This window comes from Sarcophilus harrisii, chromosome 4, assembly GCF_902635505.1.
Source record: "Sarcophilus harrisii chromosome 4, mSarHar1.11, whole genome shotgun sequence".
NCBI classification, from domain to species: Eukaryota; Metazoa; Chordata; class Mammalia; order Dasyuromorphia; family Dasyuridae; genus Sarcophilus; species Sarcophilus harrisii.
The window spans coordinates 401199199-401217449 of NC_045429.1; the positions used below are offsets into that span (position 1 = coordinate 401199199).

At 32.7% G+C, this 18251-nt stretch overlaps 1 protein-coding gene across 10 annotated transcripts in view; it reads left to right on the forward strand.

The window, feature by feature from the left end:
• CDC14A (cell division cycle 14A) overlaps positions 1–18251 on the forward strand; it is a 284358-nt gene that overhangs the window by 212108 nt on the left and 53999 nt on the right. For 3 of the 10 annotated variants that reach the window (XM_031967155.1, XM_031967163.1, XM_031967165.1), the window contains one exon: positions 8039–10037. The exons of 2 other annotated variants lie outside the window; for them this stretch is intronic. In XM_031967155.1, the coding sequence (XP_031823015.1) occupies positions 8039–8068 (30 nt within the window). In that variant the 3' untranslated portion in view covers positions 8069–10037. Of the gene's footprint in view, positions 1–8038; positions 10038–13566; positions 13856–18251 lie in introns of those variants that run through there. 5 more of the 10 variants (XM_031967161.1, XM_031967164.1, XR_004233992.1 and 2 more) reach the window with 4 other exon arrangements.

Consider the following 18251-nt stretch of genomic DNA (forward strand, 5'->3'; position numbering starts at 1 on the left):
TGACAAGGTATTGTGCTGAGCACTTTTACAAGCATTAGCTCATTTGATATATAGCTTCACAGCAATTCTGGGAAATAGGTGTTATTTTTGTCCCCATTTTAACTGAGGCAGACAAAGGCTATATGAGACACAGCTAGTACATGTGTGAGACCAGATTTAAAGTGAGGTCTTCCTGACTTAAGACCAAGCTCACTAACCACTGAGCAGCTTGGTGGCTTTTTACTTGCTCTTTGATTTTATTGATGTAGTAGAGCAGTGACATCAAACTCAAGTAGAATTGGATCCCTGTGGTGTTGACTTAAAAAACATTATCTATGTTTTCTTGTATTTTAATTTATTTTCAAAAATTATTTCCCAAATATATTTTTATCCGGTTCCCCCAAACTTGATGGATTGTGTTTTGGACACTTTTTCCAGGTGTGAAAAAACTTTTTACTTAAAAAGAAAAATTGGCAACCAGTCTATCTTAAAATTTCCTGAGGGAATATATGTTCCTATAGCCAGTTTTATCAGTTAGGACTTGAGCCTTGGTCTTTCTAACTCCAGTGATAGACCCCTTTGTATTACACCATGAGGTCTCAAGAAATGCACACACTTTATCAAAATTGAAAAACCAAAAGATGTTTTCTTGTAATTGTAGTAATATTAATATAAATTTACTGTATTTACCCTAATAAACCACTGTTAACATGATAGCCATATCAATCGTGATATGTTGTTGAATTTTAATCAATGAACCCAAATAAAATCCCATTACAATAAGCTTTAAAAAGTTTAAAAAGATGCTTTTAATATTGAGTAAATAATTTTATGGTTCTACATTAGTAAAATAATTCCAAATTGTCATATAGTACAAAAATTGAAAAATTCTGTTGACATGGTAACAAGAAGTACAGGGGGAAGTAAAAATAAAATCTTTTCTAGTATCATGTTTTTTTCATTGTTTGCAATAATTATCATAAGTAATCAGGAATCATAGTTTTACAAACTTAAAAAAAAAACAAATAAGATTAAAAGTATTTAAGGTGCCTTTTAGCTTCGATTTGGCTTGGAAATAGATAAAATAACTTTTAAAAGTTTATCATAATGCGATTTTATTTGGGTTGATTGATTAAAATTCAACAAATATTTGAAGGTTTGCTATTTGGTACAAGACACTATCATTAGAATTGTGAACTCCTCTCTATCTTTTGTCTCTTCTTGTATACATGGTTCATAGCACAGTACTCCACTTAATAGTAGTGAATATTTAATAAATATTTGTTAATTGACTAACATTGATAGATGTTGTGAGGAATACAAAGCTGAATGAGACAGTCTCTATCCTCAAGGAACTTATAGTTACAAGGAATAAAACAGGTACTAGTAAGGTAAGTACCTTAAGAAAGGGACAAGTTGCTTTAGAAATTGAGAAGAAAAGAAAATTATATTTAGGTTGGCGACCTTAACTGTTGGTAATTGTCTGTGCCTCAGTTTTTTTTTCCTTTATAAAGAATAGATTTAGTCATCCTTTAGGGGCCCTTCTAGTACTAACATTTTCACTTAATAGTATTTTATTTTTCCAATTACATGAAAAGACAGTTTTCAGCATTCATTTTTATAAGATTGAGAGATCTAAATTTTCCCCTCTCTCACTTATGTCCCTTCTCCCCAAGACAGAAAACAATCTAATATAGGTTATACAAAAATAATTATTTTAAATATATTTCCATATTTGTCACATTGTGAAAGAAAAATCAGAAGAGGAAAACTATGAGAAAGAAAAAACAAAAAAGAAGTAGCGCTAACATTTTCAGTAATCTATAACTCTTTTTTGGATTCTTAATTTATTCACCTGTAAAATGAGGATAATAATATTCTGTGTGCATTACATATAGGCTAAAGCATGTGGATAAGCTTTCATCAGATAAAAGTAATGAGTGTAAGGGCGAAGAAGGGGCTTTTAAATCTACCTGACTCTTAATCTTCACATTGGTTAGTTATTTTATAAATTTTTTAAATTTTAAATTTTACAAGTTTTTTAAAATTAAAAAAAAATCATTGTTTTTCATTTTTACACCACAGTTATTTCTGGAAATATCCTTTCTGTCACATTCCCCTTCATATTGACCCTCCATTATAACAAGAGCAACAAAAGTAAAACACTCAATATTATAACTATTATATAGGGGTATTTATGTGTGTATATGTATGTGCATGCAAGTTGATAGTAGTTAACATGTATAGAGCACTTTCTATGCTTGATGTACTATGTTAAGTACTTTACAATTATTTTCTCATTAGAACTTTTAAAGAACTTGACAAAATGGATAAAGGGGAAAAATAAAAACAAGAAAAGCCAGTATGGAACAAAAGTCTAGAAAATGATTGGGAATAATCATTGGGGACTTTGACCTTATGTTTTGGCAGCTTTATTCTGTTGAGGTGAAAAGAACACTAGATTTAGAGTCGGATGACACGGATTTGCGTCTCCATTCTGTCATTTACTATCTTAAGGCAGGTTACGTGATGGTCCCTGAGACTCACTTTTCTCATCTGTGAAATAGAAATGAAATTATTGTACATTCTCTAACTCACAGGGTTGTAATTAAGATCCAAGGAGATAATATTTTAAGGTACTTGATAAAATGATAGATTACCATAGGAATGGAAGCTACATTTACTGCTCATTCTTGCTATGTATGTATTTTGATTTTTTGGGAAATTTCTAAATCATTTTCTTAGATATTATAAAAATTAAATTTCTTTGGTCTTATTTATTAAACGATCAGTACAGTATTTATATCCATAACTAGACTTTTTTTTTTTTTAACCATGATTAGGTAACTGGGTTGTTTAAAAAAGAAACGCCCCCAGAATAGCTAATTTTTTTATAGTCACTACCCACATCTGACAAAACAGATTAGCAGCAGATTTCCAGAACAGAACAAATTGTCTTGATCCCCCATACCTAACAGATTGTTTTATGTCAAAAGTCTTGCTACTGTCAGAGAATGAGATTTCTTGATGAGACCTTATATTTTGACATAAAATCTATTAAGCTACAAGTTTTAAGGAGATTTTTCCTCCGTTCAGATTGGGCTTTGCTTGATTACTATTATTATTGCTCAATTCAACAAATATTTATTAAACGATTACTGTGTGCCAGGTGCTGTGCTAACTGTTGGGGAAATTAAAAAAATAAATAGTTCTTATTCTCAAGGGGCATATGTTTTATTGGATAGAAACAACATGTGCATAGAAAATAAATACAAAATGTGTACAAAAATGGAGTTGGGGATAGAGGAGATGGGAAATGGCCATCATGGATAAGAAAAAACTTCATGTTAGCAGGTGGTATTTAAACCAGGCCTTGAACAGAGTTAAGGTATCTAAGTGGAAGCCTTCCAGATGTGAGGGATAACTTGTGCAAAAATATTAAGGCAGAACTGTGTAGATGAAAGATTAAATAGACTTCTCTTGCTAGAATGGAGAGAGAAAGACAGACAGAGAGATAGAGACAGAGAGAAAGTGTGTATGTTGTAAAATGAAATTAATCTAGAAAGAGGGGCTTCAAATGACAAGCAGAAACGTTTGTATTTGATCGTGGAGGCAATAAGGAGCTTTGGCAGCAGGGAGTGATGTTCTCAGAACTGTTTTAAGAAAATCAGTTTGGCAACTGTCTAATATAGGTTAGAAGAAGGAATGGCTGGGAACAGGGAAATTCTTTAGGATGCTTTTGCAGTAGTCAAGATGAGATTGATGGTGGCCTGAACTAAGATGGTGACTGATGGAGAAAAGGTAAGCAAATAGATAAAGGAAATAATGGGAATTTGCTTTAAAAATCCTTGTCATAGGACATCTTAACCACCAAATAAATGGTGATATTCTATTTGGGGGACTAAAATTGCAAGATTATAAACATGTACAAGTATCACCTTTTCAATTAATAACAAAAACATTAATTCTCATTTTGGTTCTTATTGCCATAATTATTGTCACTGCATATTTTTTCTAATTCAGATGTGTTTGATATCAAGTTATTGCAGCAATGTGACCCTATTGGTGAATTATAATGAAAGCTTTATTAGCCAGAACACTTTAGACTGGGTTGTTTGTTTCCTTAAGTATCTGGTAAACTAAAGGGTTAGAAATGCATATTTGTCTCTATCCTTGCTCATGTACATTCAGACCAACTCAGTGAAAACACTTTTTGAACTTTTTTTCTGAAGTGTTTTAATTCACTTTCTGCCATAATTAATATGAGATTCTAAATACTTATTTCCTTTTGCTAAATTCTGCTAAATTATATTGTCATAGAATCATCATCCATAAGCATCAATTTCATTTTATTGTAGATGTAGGAACTTTGTCAGAATATCACATTGTCCCAAAACATAACTTGACTATTATTTTTAAAATATTTTGATTTTTAACAATTTCTCTTACAGAACATAGAATGTTCCCCAGAAAACCCAATCATTTGAAGTTCTAGTTTAATTCAGGTCACCAAATATATTGAATACTTACTCTTTGCTGACCCATGCTATGTATAGGAGAGAAGGGAATACAAATTAATTATTAATTCTTAGAATGTGTATTGGTTGGGAAAAATTTCATTCTTTCATGAACTTAGTTTTTGTAGCCACTTAATAAATGCTTGCTTATTGATGATTATCATGATGATGAATATAATCTTAACCAATAAGTTGGTTTTTTTTTTAAATCTGTAAAATACTTTTGGTACCAGTTTAAGTTGCTGTTAGCTTGGTCACTTATATTTGTTATAATTCCATAATATCAATTACTTTATTATTTCCTCAATCATTTGTGAAATGTTTTCTATGTTCAGGCTTCTTATGGATGAAAAAAATGACTGTATACTTCTTTGAAGTATGTTATCTGAGATAGGTGTTGTCTTGTTCAATTTTTCAGGCTTCCCACTGCTTATTTATCTGAAAATGCTAATGTGGGGGGGCTCTTAGTTTCTGGAATAGTGGACTAGTGGGAGTGAAAGTGGACCCCTTCAACAACAGAAGTCTTTTGTGTGAACCTAAGATTTTTAAAATCTTATCTATTGCCATCATGCTTAGCTACTGTTTCCTTAGTGAAAAGCCCAGTGGAAGTATTTGTCTGATTTTAAAACTCTGAAAAATACTCGGCCTTTCTTCATACATCAACTATAAATTATTCCCCAAGGACTCCCAACCCATTACTGTAATGGAAGTAGCAATAGTTAAGTGAAAAAGAAACTGGAAAAAAACCAAAAACAAATGATTTTTGGAATTTAAATCTCAGAATATAAATCTGGTATAAAGTAGTCCAGTTAGAATCATTTGTTAAGTTCTTTTTTCCATTTTCTGTCTTCTAAAATTTCACATTGCATTCAGTCTTGCAGCGATGATAGCAAATGCTGTTTGGATATTAGTGTCACATTATGCTAAATAAAGACTTCTTTACTTTAAAGAGAGAAGAAAGAAGCCAATGAATAAGTATATGGCTAGTGGAAATATTTGAAGTTCTCCAATCTTTGAAGTTCTGTCAGCCATGTTTTATTTTCTACCTTAGCATTTTAACAACCACTGTTCTTAAATGAAGAAACCTATTTAATAAGGGACTCTTGTTGATTCATTTGTGATCTCTCTAAAAAAGAAATCACAAATGTTCATTGAGAATTTGTGGCTGTTTACAGATACATCAGAAATAAAGACATCCCACACTCTGAATGGACTTGAATTTGAGAAGTAGGCTTAGGAAGGTTCCTTAATATTTTAAAAAATTTATTTCTTCTTAATGTCAGAGAAGTATGGAGACCCATTAACATAGTGAATTTTTATGATTATGAAAAAGAACAATAAAATATCTTAAAGAAGTCATGATTTCTATATAACATATGAGATTTCTGTGAGTTTGGGAAAACCTAATCACTTGCATTTCTATTATTTCTAGGCTGGTTGCTAGAATGTCAAAGACTTCCACTAGTCATATACTTATTCATTAACTTTGGTTGAAATATACCCTTTGCTTTTACCAACCTTTATTTCCTTCATTCTAAAAACTCTTGAAAACCAGTTTTTCATTGGCCATCCCACACTCATTCCTTTCATAAAATCATAAGATAAAATAAAATCATAAAATAAAGTTTTAGTCATCAAATCATAATTCATGTACTGAAGGTTGGCTCATTTTTCTGTCTTTATCCATAATATCGTCCTCTTTCTTAGCTTGTGAGTATTAGCAGGGCAAGGGCCATGCCTGTTTATTTCCAAAATACAGTGTTTTTAAAAAGTGTGCTTTGGCAATAATAAGGAAGGATCAGCACAATACAAGACTAAAGCACTATTTCTGGGTATAATGGACTTCCTTTGAAACTCTGGATTTTATTCTTCTCGTTCATTAGGGATTGCTGCCAAGGTCACTATTATTTTTTCATCCTTTGCCTCTACCTCTGACTCCCAATAATCTGTATTCTTCCCCATGTTCAAGTGAAACATGGAAACTAGTGAGACAATCACTTATATAGTGACTCGTACCTTCCACTTCAGAATCCTTCTGCAGTTGCAATTCTGTGCATGCTACTGATGACCTCTGCCTCCAACAGTTCTGCTCAAGCCAATGTATAAATTTATAAATGTGCCATGAAATATAAAAAAGTTAGTAAGCAGTGCCATGTGAAAGATCAAATTAGTTTATTTTTTTAATTATCAGTATCCAGAATTTTGGTTTCATTATGATTTAAGGATAGATTCAATAATTTTCTTTTGTTATTATTATTTGTCATACTAGATGATTTCTGTTTAAATTCTCAGTCATAAAATTTTATTTGGAAAATAGGCCTTGATTTTATGGGAGAATAATACATAATATAGGTGAATTAAACAAAATGAATGGAATTCTTTGTTTTGTTTTGTTGGTTTTTTTTAAAAGACATTTTTATTAATATGTGAGATTCTTAGGAAAAGGGCAAGTTCTTTTTTTTAGTGATACCTCTATGGGGGAAAAAATGATGGAATATTATTTTGTAATCCATAGTAATCTTACAGGAAAGTAAGTATAGAGTGAGTATATGAGTATAGTAAGTGTTTTGGGAATAGAATACTTTGTAAACTTTGTTGAGATACTACTATATAGATACACAGAATAAAGTTTGGCATGTCATTTCCCACTGAATTAAGCACTTTTTCCAGACGTGACTATTGGAATACAGAAAGTATATTAATGGTAAAAAAAAAAAAAAAAAAAAAAGAGTAGACTTCTACCAAAGAATTAGATTTGATGATTTTGAGAGGAAATATGGTAACAGTTCCCTCTTGAACAAAGGACCTTATCTATGTTGTTTTGTTGCTAAAAGAAAACTGCTTGGAGAACTCTCCATCCATCTTGTATTTTTCCTGTTGTCCAATGTGGTCTGTTTCCTATTTGCATGATTTGCTGTTTTGCTCCTACTCATTCTGTGCTTCATTATCTAATCTCACTACCATGAACTAGGCATTCTGATAGAATTTAAAATAACTGTAAAGTTCTCCTACATATGAACCCTTTCCCCTCACTGGAACAGTTTTAAGAAATGTTGAAATTTTATTCAGTTATTTTTTTCTTGAAAGTGTTTCACAAAGTGTTTATTAAAAGGGAAAAGCCTCAAAGAAAAAATGAAAAGATTGCTAATTGCTCTGATTAGAAGGAGCATCATTGAGCTATATTGAATTACATGAAAAAGTACATTTCCCCCCCAAAGGATATTTGTCATTTAATTATATTTAAGTATCAGCTGTGATATTGAAATAAAATAAATTAGAAATTCTTTCTCCTTTTCACTTTCTAGTTGTGATTTGATTATGAAATCTCTTTTTACCCATTGAATTATATAGTTGGTTAACTATGGATTATAGATAGATGTTTTTCTTATCTCCCCCTCCCCACTTTTTAGTTTGTAAAAGCTTATTTCACATATTTATAGAATAATAGAATAAGACTATCTTGAAGGTAGAGATTGCTGCATACACAACTGGAAGTTTTTGCTGACTGCATTTTAACAAAGATTTATTTCTCCTCTGCACAGTCCCTTCAGTCTGAATATGTTCAATACTAAAGCCTTGCTGCTTCGATGAAAGCTTCTCAGCCCTTAAGAGACTCATTTCTTCATGAGGAGGAACATTGTTGAGGGAAAGAAACTGCTCACTGGGAGGAGATCTCTGCATTCTTAACCTTATAATTAAAGAAAGCACTCAGATCAGACCTCAAGGAGAGACTTGAAACCAGAAAGCTCTGGTTAATGACTACTGTAAATGCACTGAATGTTTATGGAGATGTTGGGTGTGTTTTTTAAAGAAAATTTCATGTCGAGCCTGGTGATGTGAAGGATTATTTTTAATGTATTTCGGTAATACACTTGTTATTACATTTCTGTACAGTGTTATATTATATATGTATTGTCAAGCTAAAGACTATTTTGGTAAATTTATAAATATGTAATTGTGTAAAGATTAGAATATATTTTGATTTAGATTTTCTTGCTATTTGCTACCAAAAATATGTATTTTGAACTTGCTAGGATGATTTTATCTATGATGAATAAATATTTTCACATAATAAAAAGGGACGTAGGAAAAAAAGAACAGGAGGAAAAGAATAATTTTATGGATCCACCATAAATATGATATAACCTGTTAAATTCTTTGGGTAATCAGTCTTATTTTACATAGTTTAGTTACAAGATTCTCACTAGCAAATGAGTGTATTGGTTGGTATAATGCCAGTTTTTCTTTTTCTCTCTGTTCCTTTGTATGATCCCCTATTCATTTTTTGCGCATCTTGGTGTTCTTTGTTTTTTAAACTTCAAATCAGGCTACAAATAAAAATTAACTAAAACTTCTCCCTTAGAACATAAGCCTCCCTCTACTAGACAGTAGTGAAGCATTCCCAGAATTTTACATTTAAAATTTGTTTTCAAAAGAAATTTTTTGGATTAGACTTCATTTCCAATATATGATTTTCTTGTTGCCTGTTGTCTTGCACATTATATCAGTAGACACCAGATGCTGCTACATCACTTCATTAAAAATTGTTTCAAGAGTATAAGATCGTGATGCAGATTTGGACATGTTGGCAACATAATTTTTTTAAGTGGCCATTAGTGTACATTATTACAGTTTTCTAAGATTAATCATTCATTTCTTTATCAGTATCCCTAGACAGTATTTCTTTGGAAAAAAAACAAACAACGATGGGAATGCTTTTCCTGCTCTACTTAGGCTAGCATGTGAAATGTTAGCAAGAAGGGTTCATAGTACTTTATTCCAATCCTTGAGATGAATCTCTCTATATTTAATCAGATATTATATATGGATAGTTCTTATACCAACAAAATAACCCAGGGCTTGTTTTACTTGAAAAAATGATAGAAATAAATATTTGGCTTTGATTAGCTTAGTTTGGACTGTAAAGACTGAATAAAAATGAATAGACTGCAGGACTTAAACTGTATCAGAAAGAAATCATAAATTTGCAGGAGAATTGAAAAAAATTGTGAATAACTTTTTTTTTTAATAGAAAGAAGTGTATCGTACAATTTATGTGTTGTTGTCAAAATGATCAGTGAATGAGTACAAAAAGATGATATATTATGACTATTGAAATATCAATTTTATGTGAATTATTGAAGGAAATCCATTCATATCATTTTTTCTGGGGTGGGGGAAGAAAAATCATGTTGACATCTTTGGTCTGTGAACAGAGATTTGTGTGCAGCTATATTAAAAGACTGTAAAACTGACTACTGTAAATGTCCATGTTGTATGTGTGTATATGTGTCATTTGTACCTGCATATGTGTATGTGTCTTAATATTATTTGTACACATGTGCAAACACAGACACACCAAAAAGTATGTGTACATAGTATAGAAAATATAGAGCAAAATAATTCTATTCCAATTATTAAAAATGTTTGACATGTATTTTGTTATGAATAGCATACCTTCAAAGCTATATTTTGTTGTATTTTGAAGTGTAGATAAATACACTGCTAATAAATAATAAAAGTTTTATCCATTTAAATCATTCCTTGGCTCTCTTAACTTAGATGTGTTTGCTTTCTAGGCCCTGATATCCTAGTGTTTGTCTGGAATTTCAGTTTTCATATAATCTGGCTGGCTGATGCCTTATGAATTTCTAAAAAAAAATGCAGTTGTATGTTTTTATTTTACCATGTATTATCAGTAATTAGCCTTTTGTGAGGCTATATGAAGAGTGTGTATGTCTGTATCCCTGACCTTGGAATTAGATTCAGAAAAGCTATTCCACTTAGTTTACCTGCAGTTCTTGTTTAAATTTTTTTAACTTTAATTTTTTTATTGTCATTTCTAAACTTTCTCTTTTCCTTCACACCCCATACCACCCATTGAGAAGGCAAGAAATATGATATGTGTGTGTGTGTCTGTCTATCTGTCTATGAAGTCATGTAAAAAATTTCCACAAGAACCATGTTGTGGAAGAAAAAAAGACAAGAAAAATAAAATGGAGAAAAAAGTGCTTCAATCTTCATTCAAAGTTCATCAGGTCTCTCTGCAAGTGTATAGCATTTTTCATCATGAGTCTTGGAATTGTGGATCGCTGTTTGGATCAGGGTAGTTAAGTCTTTGACAGTTGATCATCATTATATTATTGCTATTATTGTACAAAGTACAAAAAAAGAAGTAGGAGAACTTTTGCTTGCTCTACTTTATACCAATTCATGTCTTTCCAGGTTTTTCTGTGAGCATTACCTTCATCATTTCTCACAACACAATAATGTTCCATCACAATCACATACCATAACTTTGGTTCAACCAATTTCCAGTTAATGGGCATCCCCTCAAGTTTCCAAAAAGCAGTAGCACAAATAAGTTTAAATTCCATTTTAACAAAATTAAAACATTCTCATTATTCACTAGATGCTATATAAGTTTAATTTTTGAATATGAATTTCATTTGTGAGCCTTCCTCCATGAATTGTTCTAAGCATATCAGTGGGTTATATGATCCTTCTTTAACCAACTGCTATAGTACAAGATGGACAGCATTTCATAATGATTCATGTTATAGCAAATGGAATTGTAGAATTTAAGAGTTAGAAGAGATCTGAGACGTTATCTTATCCAGGTTTGTCTTCATTTTGTAAATAAATTCCTTCTACTGGCACCTTCTATTCTTTGATAATGCACAACTATTTTAATGGAGGGAGTTAATGGTATCCAAAGAATTGAGTTTTCTTCTTTAATCATACAACAAAATTTGGATAACAGAACAGATCCTCAGAAGAGTAAGGATATTTCTAATTATTCTACAATATGAGGTTCCATATAAGATAAGGTATTTTTATTTACATGTAGTTTGCAAGTAGATTCCACGTGGAATCTAAAGTCAAAAATAATTGTATAAAATTATTTTGAGCTGAATTAAAATGCTAATGTATTCCTACCCAGTTGCTTCTTTATGGAATGAATTATGTTAATCAGACCAAGGGGGAAAACAACTTTTATAAAAAGCATAAAACCTTCATTAAAAAATGTTCAGATGGAAACTAATATTGAGTAGCCTGAAATGCTTCTAATTAGTAGCTAACTTGTAAGTTGCTACAAAAGAAGTTAGCAGTTAGCAGACTTTTCAGTAATCTATTTAAATTTATTTAAGCTTTAAAAAAATTTTTAGAGGGTTAGGTGTGGGAAGGGTATTAACCTAGACAACTGAATTGCTTAATTTTGGTCCACATTTGTCACTATTATTTCTGGAGCTGTTAAAGAATTTCTAAGAAGTGGGGATGCAAGGGAAAAACTGGGGAACATGTTAATTAGAGAAAAGACTTTAGGTTCCAAATATTTCAATTGAAAAGTTCACTTCATTGCCTCAAAATTGCACTTTCTTCCCATATTGTCAAATATAAAAAGCAAAAATCTAGAAATTTTGGGAAGTTGGAAGCCATGAATGAGGAAGTACACAGATGTAGGAAAGTTTTGTTAAAATGTCAGGCTGCTTTGAAAATAGGGCATTTCAATTATGCAATGATGTCCCAGGAGCATATATGTGGAAATTTAATAACTCTTCTGATTCTAGCTAGCACAATAAATCTGAAAGGGTGAGACTTTTAAAACTGGGAATTGGAAAAAGGAGCTTTCTCTTTTGCTCCCTTCCCCTCAAAGGAAAAAAAAAAAAAAAAAGCAGTGCTAGAGATGAGTTTAATTGGCCAAAAGTCAGAAAGTTCAGTTTTTAGGTTTCCACAGCAACCTTCACTGCCTCTTTTGTTTTGAATTACAATAGAGACCTCTTTGCATGCTTACACAACACTAGCAACAACCATTAGAGGGAATTTAAGAAAATGATTTTTGTTCTTCAAAATGAAGGTAGGAATCAATGGGATACCATTCAATTTATAGCACTTTCCAATTTCAGTGGGAATGTATCATTTTTGCATTAATACACCTATTATTTACTAATTTTAGTAATGAGATATTTAATAAGAGATTTTTTTTTTATAAAATAAAAAAGCATGTAATTTTTAAACTAGCTGCACTTGGAAACCTACAAAATACAATGTGTTTTACACTTTTCTGCATATACATGAACCAAAACCTACTTCTGTAAATGTTATTTGTTCTTTGTTTTCAAAGAGGACCAGATTTAAAAAATATATATTTGTGCGGATGCATATATATAAAATACCAACCACATTTTTCCTTCCCTTTTACTGGTTCCATTTTAATGCACTTTTGAGGTCTTAATACTTCAAGGATCTCTGCTTCTTTTACTTGGTTTGAACTTTTTGTTAGTTTTTTTCTTTTTTTCCTTGAGTTCTTCAACTGAGGGGTGTTACATTATTCCAGTTTTGTCATCAGTGCTGGGTACTTAATGGGAACTTAGAAAAAAAACACTAAATAGTTCATGGCCTAGATAATGAAGCTTGAGAAAAGTGTGATTTTTCACCTAATCAAATATAGTGTAAGACATTTATCTGCATGAATTGGAATATTAAGAAAGATATTAAATGAAATAGTTGGTTTAGTTGGGGGATGGCTTGGTGGGAGATTTTAATCAATGAATATGAGATATTGCATATTGCAATCTTGTAAGAAAGTGTCAGATTGAAGTGGGAGAAGAAAGGTCTTTGAATAGATTTGCTGGTCTAGCAAGCAAGTAAGAAAAAGGGGTCTGAAGAGGTAGTTTATGAGATTATATGAATTAGCTTAGATCCTTGCAACTTAGTATGAGAAAAGTAGAATCTGCTGCTTTGGGGGGTATCTTTGTGGGAGGAAAAAGGATTTCTTATGGAGGATAATTTTTACCTTTTTGCATCAGTTAGACAATGAAGTCAAATAAGTTTTCAGTAGATTACTTGGGGTTTGACCAATATCTTGTCTATGGCTGTTATGCTCAGTTGATAAAAAAACATGGTACTCAAAAGCTGAATATGATACCTCACCTTTCTATTCCATAGTCATCCTGTATATCCTAGTCACAAAGGGAACCTAGTGAGCTCTGGTGAATCCTTCAGTACTACTGGAAAAATAAACTCTAGTACTTGCCTTACTGATGGTGGATCATCTTCATATACACAGGCTATCACATGACAAGGGCCGAGCCAGGAATTCGGCTTTGAGGATAGAAAGGACGAATCTTGAGGACATCAGAGAGGACAAGGCATCATCACCATGTTGCGACAGCCATGTGAGAGGGGAGAGGAAGGAAGAGGACACTACTATTCTTCCGAACCTGGGAGTGATGACGGAGTTACCTGTTCGTAGAGACTGAGAAAGCTGAGTGTGGGGCTAGCAAAGCACGAGGAGGTGGAGGAGGGAATCTGGGTATATTTTTCCTAATTAAAAAAATAAAAAAAAACCCCACCCCACATTATTTGTCTTCTTGGCAAGGAATCAGAAAATAGGGGAGAGCAAAACATGCTTCAAATCATGTGGTTCCACCCTCCGAAGTGTTTATACCTGAGATTCTGTTTCCTGAGGGATGAAAATGACAGCGTTTGTATTCTGTGCATTCAGCCATGTTAAGGCTGCCCCGTATCTTTCTAAATATGAGTGATGTACAAATCAGTACATGTACATGTGACATCTCATGGAAAAATGCTGCATTGGGGTGTTAAATCCTTCCAGATGACTTCCAGAGTCGAAACTTAGTTGGAAAAAATGACAGCCTAGAATCTTGGGTCGTGACAATCAAGCAATCAAGAAATATTTATTGAGCCACCTACTAGGCAGTGTACTAGGTACTGTGGCTCCTACTCTCCTTCAGGAACTTATAATATAGCTGGGGTAGATCAGAAATGAATATGTAAATAATGAAATAATACAAGAGTTAAATGAGACAACAACACAATAGATATCAGATATTAGCATATACTTAATACCTAAATGGATGGTGCAGGGATTCAGAGGAAGGACAGAGCACTGCTAGGTGGGGAGAAGACTTCATAGAGGAGTTATGACTTTAAATGGATCTGGAAGAATAGGTAAGGATCGCAACAGTCCAGAGAGGGCAGGCAATGACAGCAATTTCAATAAGAGTAGAGAATTAGTCAACAGGCATTTATTAAGTGCCTATCAGTGCACTAGTCTGGGAATACAAAGATGTGATGGAGGCAATCTTTGTCCCCAAAGAACTGATGTCACACTAAAGAACAGCAATATATGCTCAGAGAAATAGACAAAATCTACATTTTATAAATTAGCACTGTGCTTTTGTATGAAAAAAAGAAATTAAGAATGTATTTTCATTTGCACTCATGCAATATACAAACTGATGTATATATTTTCTTGTTTTGGGAAATTTTAGGGAGAGAATTCACAACTGGAGATATCAGAGAATGCCATCTCTAGGACAAAGCACTTGTGCTGAGTTTTGAAAGGAGCTAAGAAAGTGCAGGGAGCTAAGGATGCTAAATATTTCAGACAAGGAGATGGTCTAGGCAAAGACACTGAAATGAGGTGTGCAATGACATATGAGGAGATAACAAGTGGTCTGGCTTGCTGGAGTACAGACTTTGTGAAGGAAAAATATTTATTAAATATAGAAAGATAGGATGGAACCAAGGTTTGAAGGTATTTAGAAACAAAACAGAAGTTTGCATTTTATTCTAGAGGTAAAAAGATGCCATCATAATTAAAGAGTGACATGGTTGGACCTAGAATATAAAAAATACCAATTTGGCAAATGTGTGAAGGATGGATTAGAAAGGGGAGAAACTGGAGGCGGCAAAAGTTATTGCAAGAGTTCAGGTGAAAGGTGATGAAAACCTAAAACAGGATGGTGGCCATGTAAATGTAGAGAAGGGTTTAGATGTACTTGTTCTGGTCAATCAACAGAGCCTGTCAGATGACTGGATCAGGGTTGTGATTCTGGGTAACAGGAAGTACTTTGGTGTCCTCAATAGATATTGAGAAATTAGGAGGTAGAGTGATGTGTGTGTGTGTGTGTGTGTGTGTGTGTGTGTGAGAGAGAGAGAAAGAGAGAGAGAGAGAGAGAGAGAGAGAGAGAGAGAGAGAGAGAGAGAGAGAGAGAGGAGTTATATTTAAAAGTGTTGAGTGTAAGATAATTGAAGGACATCCAGGTGAAAATGTTTGAACAGACTTTGGTGTTGTGGAACTATAAGCTAAGGAGAGTAATGAGGACTACATATGAACCTTAGAATATTAAAACTGGAAAAGACCTTAGAGACTTCTTTTTCCAACCTGTTTATTTTACAGGTGAAATTACTGAGACCCAGAGAGGTTATGTGATTAGACTGGAATTATACTTAATAGAATCAGAGCATTATACATGAAAAATATCCATTCCAATCCCAATCCAGATGTTTGCCAGATGAGGAAACTAAGATCCAATGTGGTTAAGATTTTAAAGTCACATAAATGGTATATTTGATTTCAATGGCAATTGTATTACTATGATGATACTTTGTTGAGATTTGGATGGTTTATTTGAAAATACCAAAAGGTGGTCTCTTGATAGGAAAATGTACTACTTTTTTTTCTCACTAAAGAAGTCATATGGATCCAATTTTCCATACCATCAGAAAAATTTAAGGAGAAAAATTAGAAATATGAATGGACTTGTCATCCTAGGACTAGGGTAAAAGGAAGACACATCCTAGAGCAATTGAAACAAATTATCAAGGAACCATAATTGGTGGATACATGCTTCCTTTTTTCTCTTCTTTATCCCCATTCAAAAATACAAAGCTGAATTTTAAACTCTCCAATTGTTTTTCTTTTTGTATTATGTGTCTCAATATCTTGACTGCAGCATATATGTAGGGCTGTCAAATTCATCTCATGAGGACAAAGAATTTTCTAATAGCCAAGAGAAACATAGTTGTATTTTTGAAAGATCAATGTAGAAATATACATTGGGATGTGAATACCAGGACTGAAATTGATAGTCTCCAGTTAAAATGAGAATGTAAATATAACAAATGCAGCAAATTCTTAAAAGATGCCTACTGTGTAAAGGTCACAATAAGAAAACTGAAAGAATGAGATGTGTTTAGATTAAAATTAATTAACATTGTGAATCATTAGTCAATATACGGATAATTATGTTTGATTTGGGAAATCATCCCCCTTTCCTCATCCCTTTTGGATATTTAGTGCTAAGGATTACTTCAAGATCAAGCAGATAAGATGAAAACATGTTCTAAGAAAACAAATAAAATATTATTTTAGTTTCTTGAAAATTCCCAAACAAACCCATACATCTCCTAAAAGTTAGTGAGAAAAATTGGGGCAGGAAAAAGTGAGCTGGAGGTTGTGGAATTCTGACACTAAAGGATGAAAAGAAAATGAGGAACAAAGCATTCCCTATATGTAGTCTCTGAGTTGAGCCTGAAAATTCCACTGGAGAGCTATCCCAGGAAAGCAGTTTTTGCAACTGTTCTCACTGCAAAGAAAATCTTTTAATAGGAGAACTCAAGACAAGTGAGAGATTCAGTCATGGATAAGAATCCTAGGATCATGGATCCTGAGCTGGAAAGAGAGCTCAGAGATCATTTACCAGCATCTTCATTTTACATATGAGGAATATGATATGTAGAGAAAAAGTGATTTGCTTAGGATCAAGCAGAGATAGTAAGTAATAAAGCCAGGGTTGAATCTAGGACCTTGGATTCCAAATCCAATGACATGTAGAAGCAATCTATTTAGCTAAAAGGTAGAACCAAACTGTGTATGTGATTAAATGCATCAATGTTCCAACATCTGTAATCTCATCAATGTGAATCTTCCTTCCATAAGTATAAACCCATCCTTGACTTCTCCATTCTGTGGGATTCTTCATGTTCTCCTTAAATTTAGGTGAAAATACAACTTCTCCCCAAAGCAGAGTCCACCAATAGGAGCTACCAAACAGGCTGGAAGTGGTCTTTGTCTTTACATTATGAGGCACCAGTGAAGCATTTAGGCTGACCTTTAATTTTTTCTCACTTTTGACACATGATCAAGCTATCTTTCCCCCCCAATCTTGCATTTCTTTGATGGTTTCATGGTACTGTTTTTTCGTAATAGCTTTGTAAGTTTTTTGCTATCTGTGCTCATAAGTTTCATATATCCCTCTATTTAATTAGTCTTCAACTTCTGTTTTACAGAGATAGTAACATTTCATGATTTGTAGCCTTAAAACAGTGAATTAGTATTTTTTAAAAGATGGGCCTTTGTTTTAGGCAGAAACTTTAAATCATTTTTAAAAATGCGATTTTTTTCAGAGGCAACCAGGCCATATTGCCCTTCCTGTTCACTATGCCAGGTTCAACTCTTTGGATATTTGTAATGGATGTCCAAAATAACTTATACTGATGGATGATTTTGATAAGTTGGACATCTAAAGTCTTATCATAGTATGAATGTTAGGAAACGTTGTATAGATAAAGGGATAAAGGAAAATCCTGGATAATATTTTTCATTCAATCAAGTGAGAATTCTTGCCTTATTTCTTGCATATGGGAACAGAAAGACAGTATGTATATAGAGACATGTTCAATTTTCCACTGAGTCCATAGAATAGTTAGAAATAAAACTGTGACTTCTGGTTTCTTTAATCTCTCTAAATCACTATAATTGACAATTTGGTCTTTCATGAGTTTGCCAATTTCCATTTAACTCTTAAAATTAGGAAAGATAAACATATAGCCTTATTTCAGTGCTTCATCATGGCATTAAAGTGACAATGGAAAGAACCCTAGATTTGAAATTATAAGTCCTTGGATTCAAATTGTAGCTCAAACATTAGGTAACAATATGAT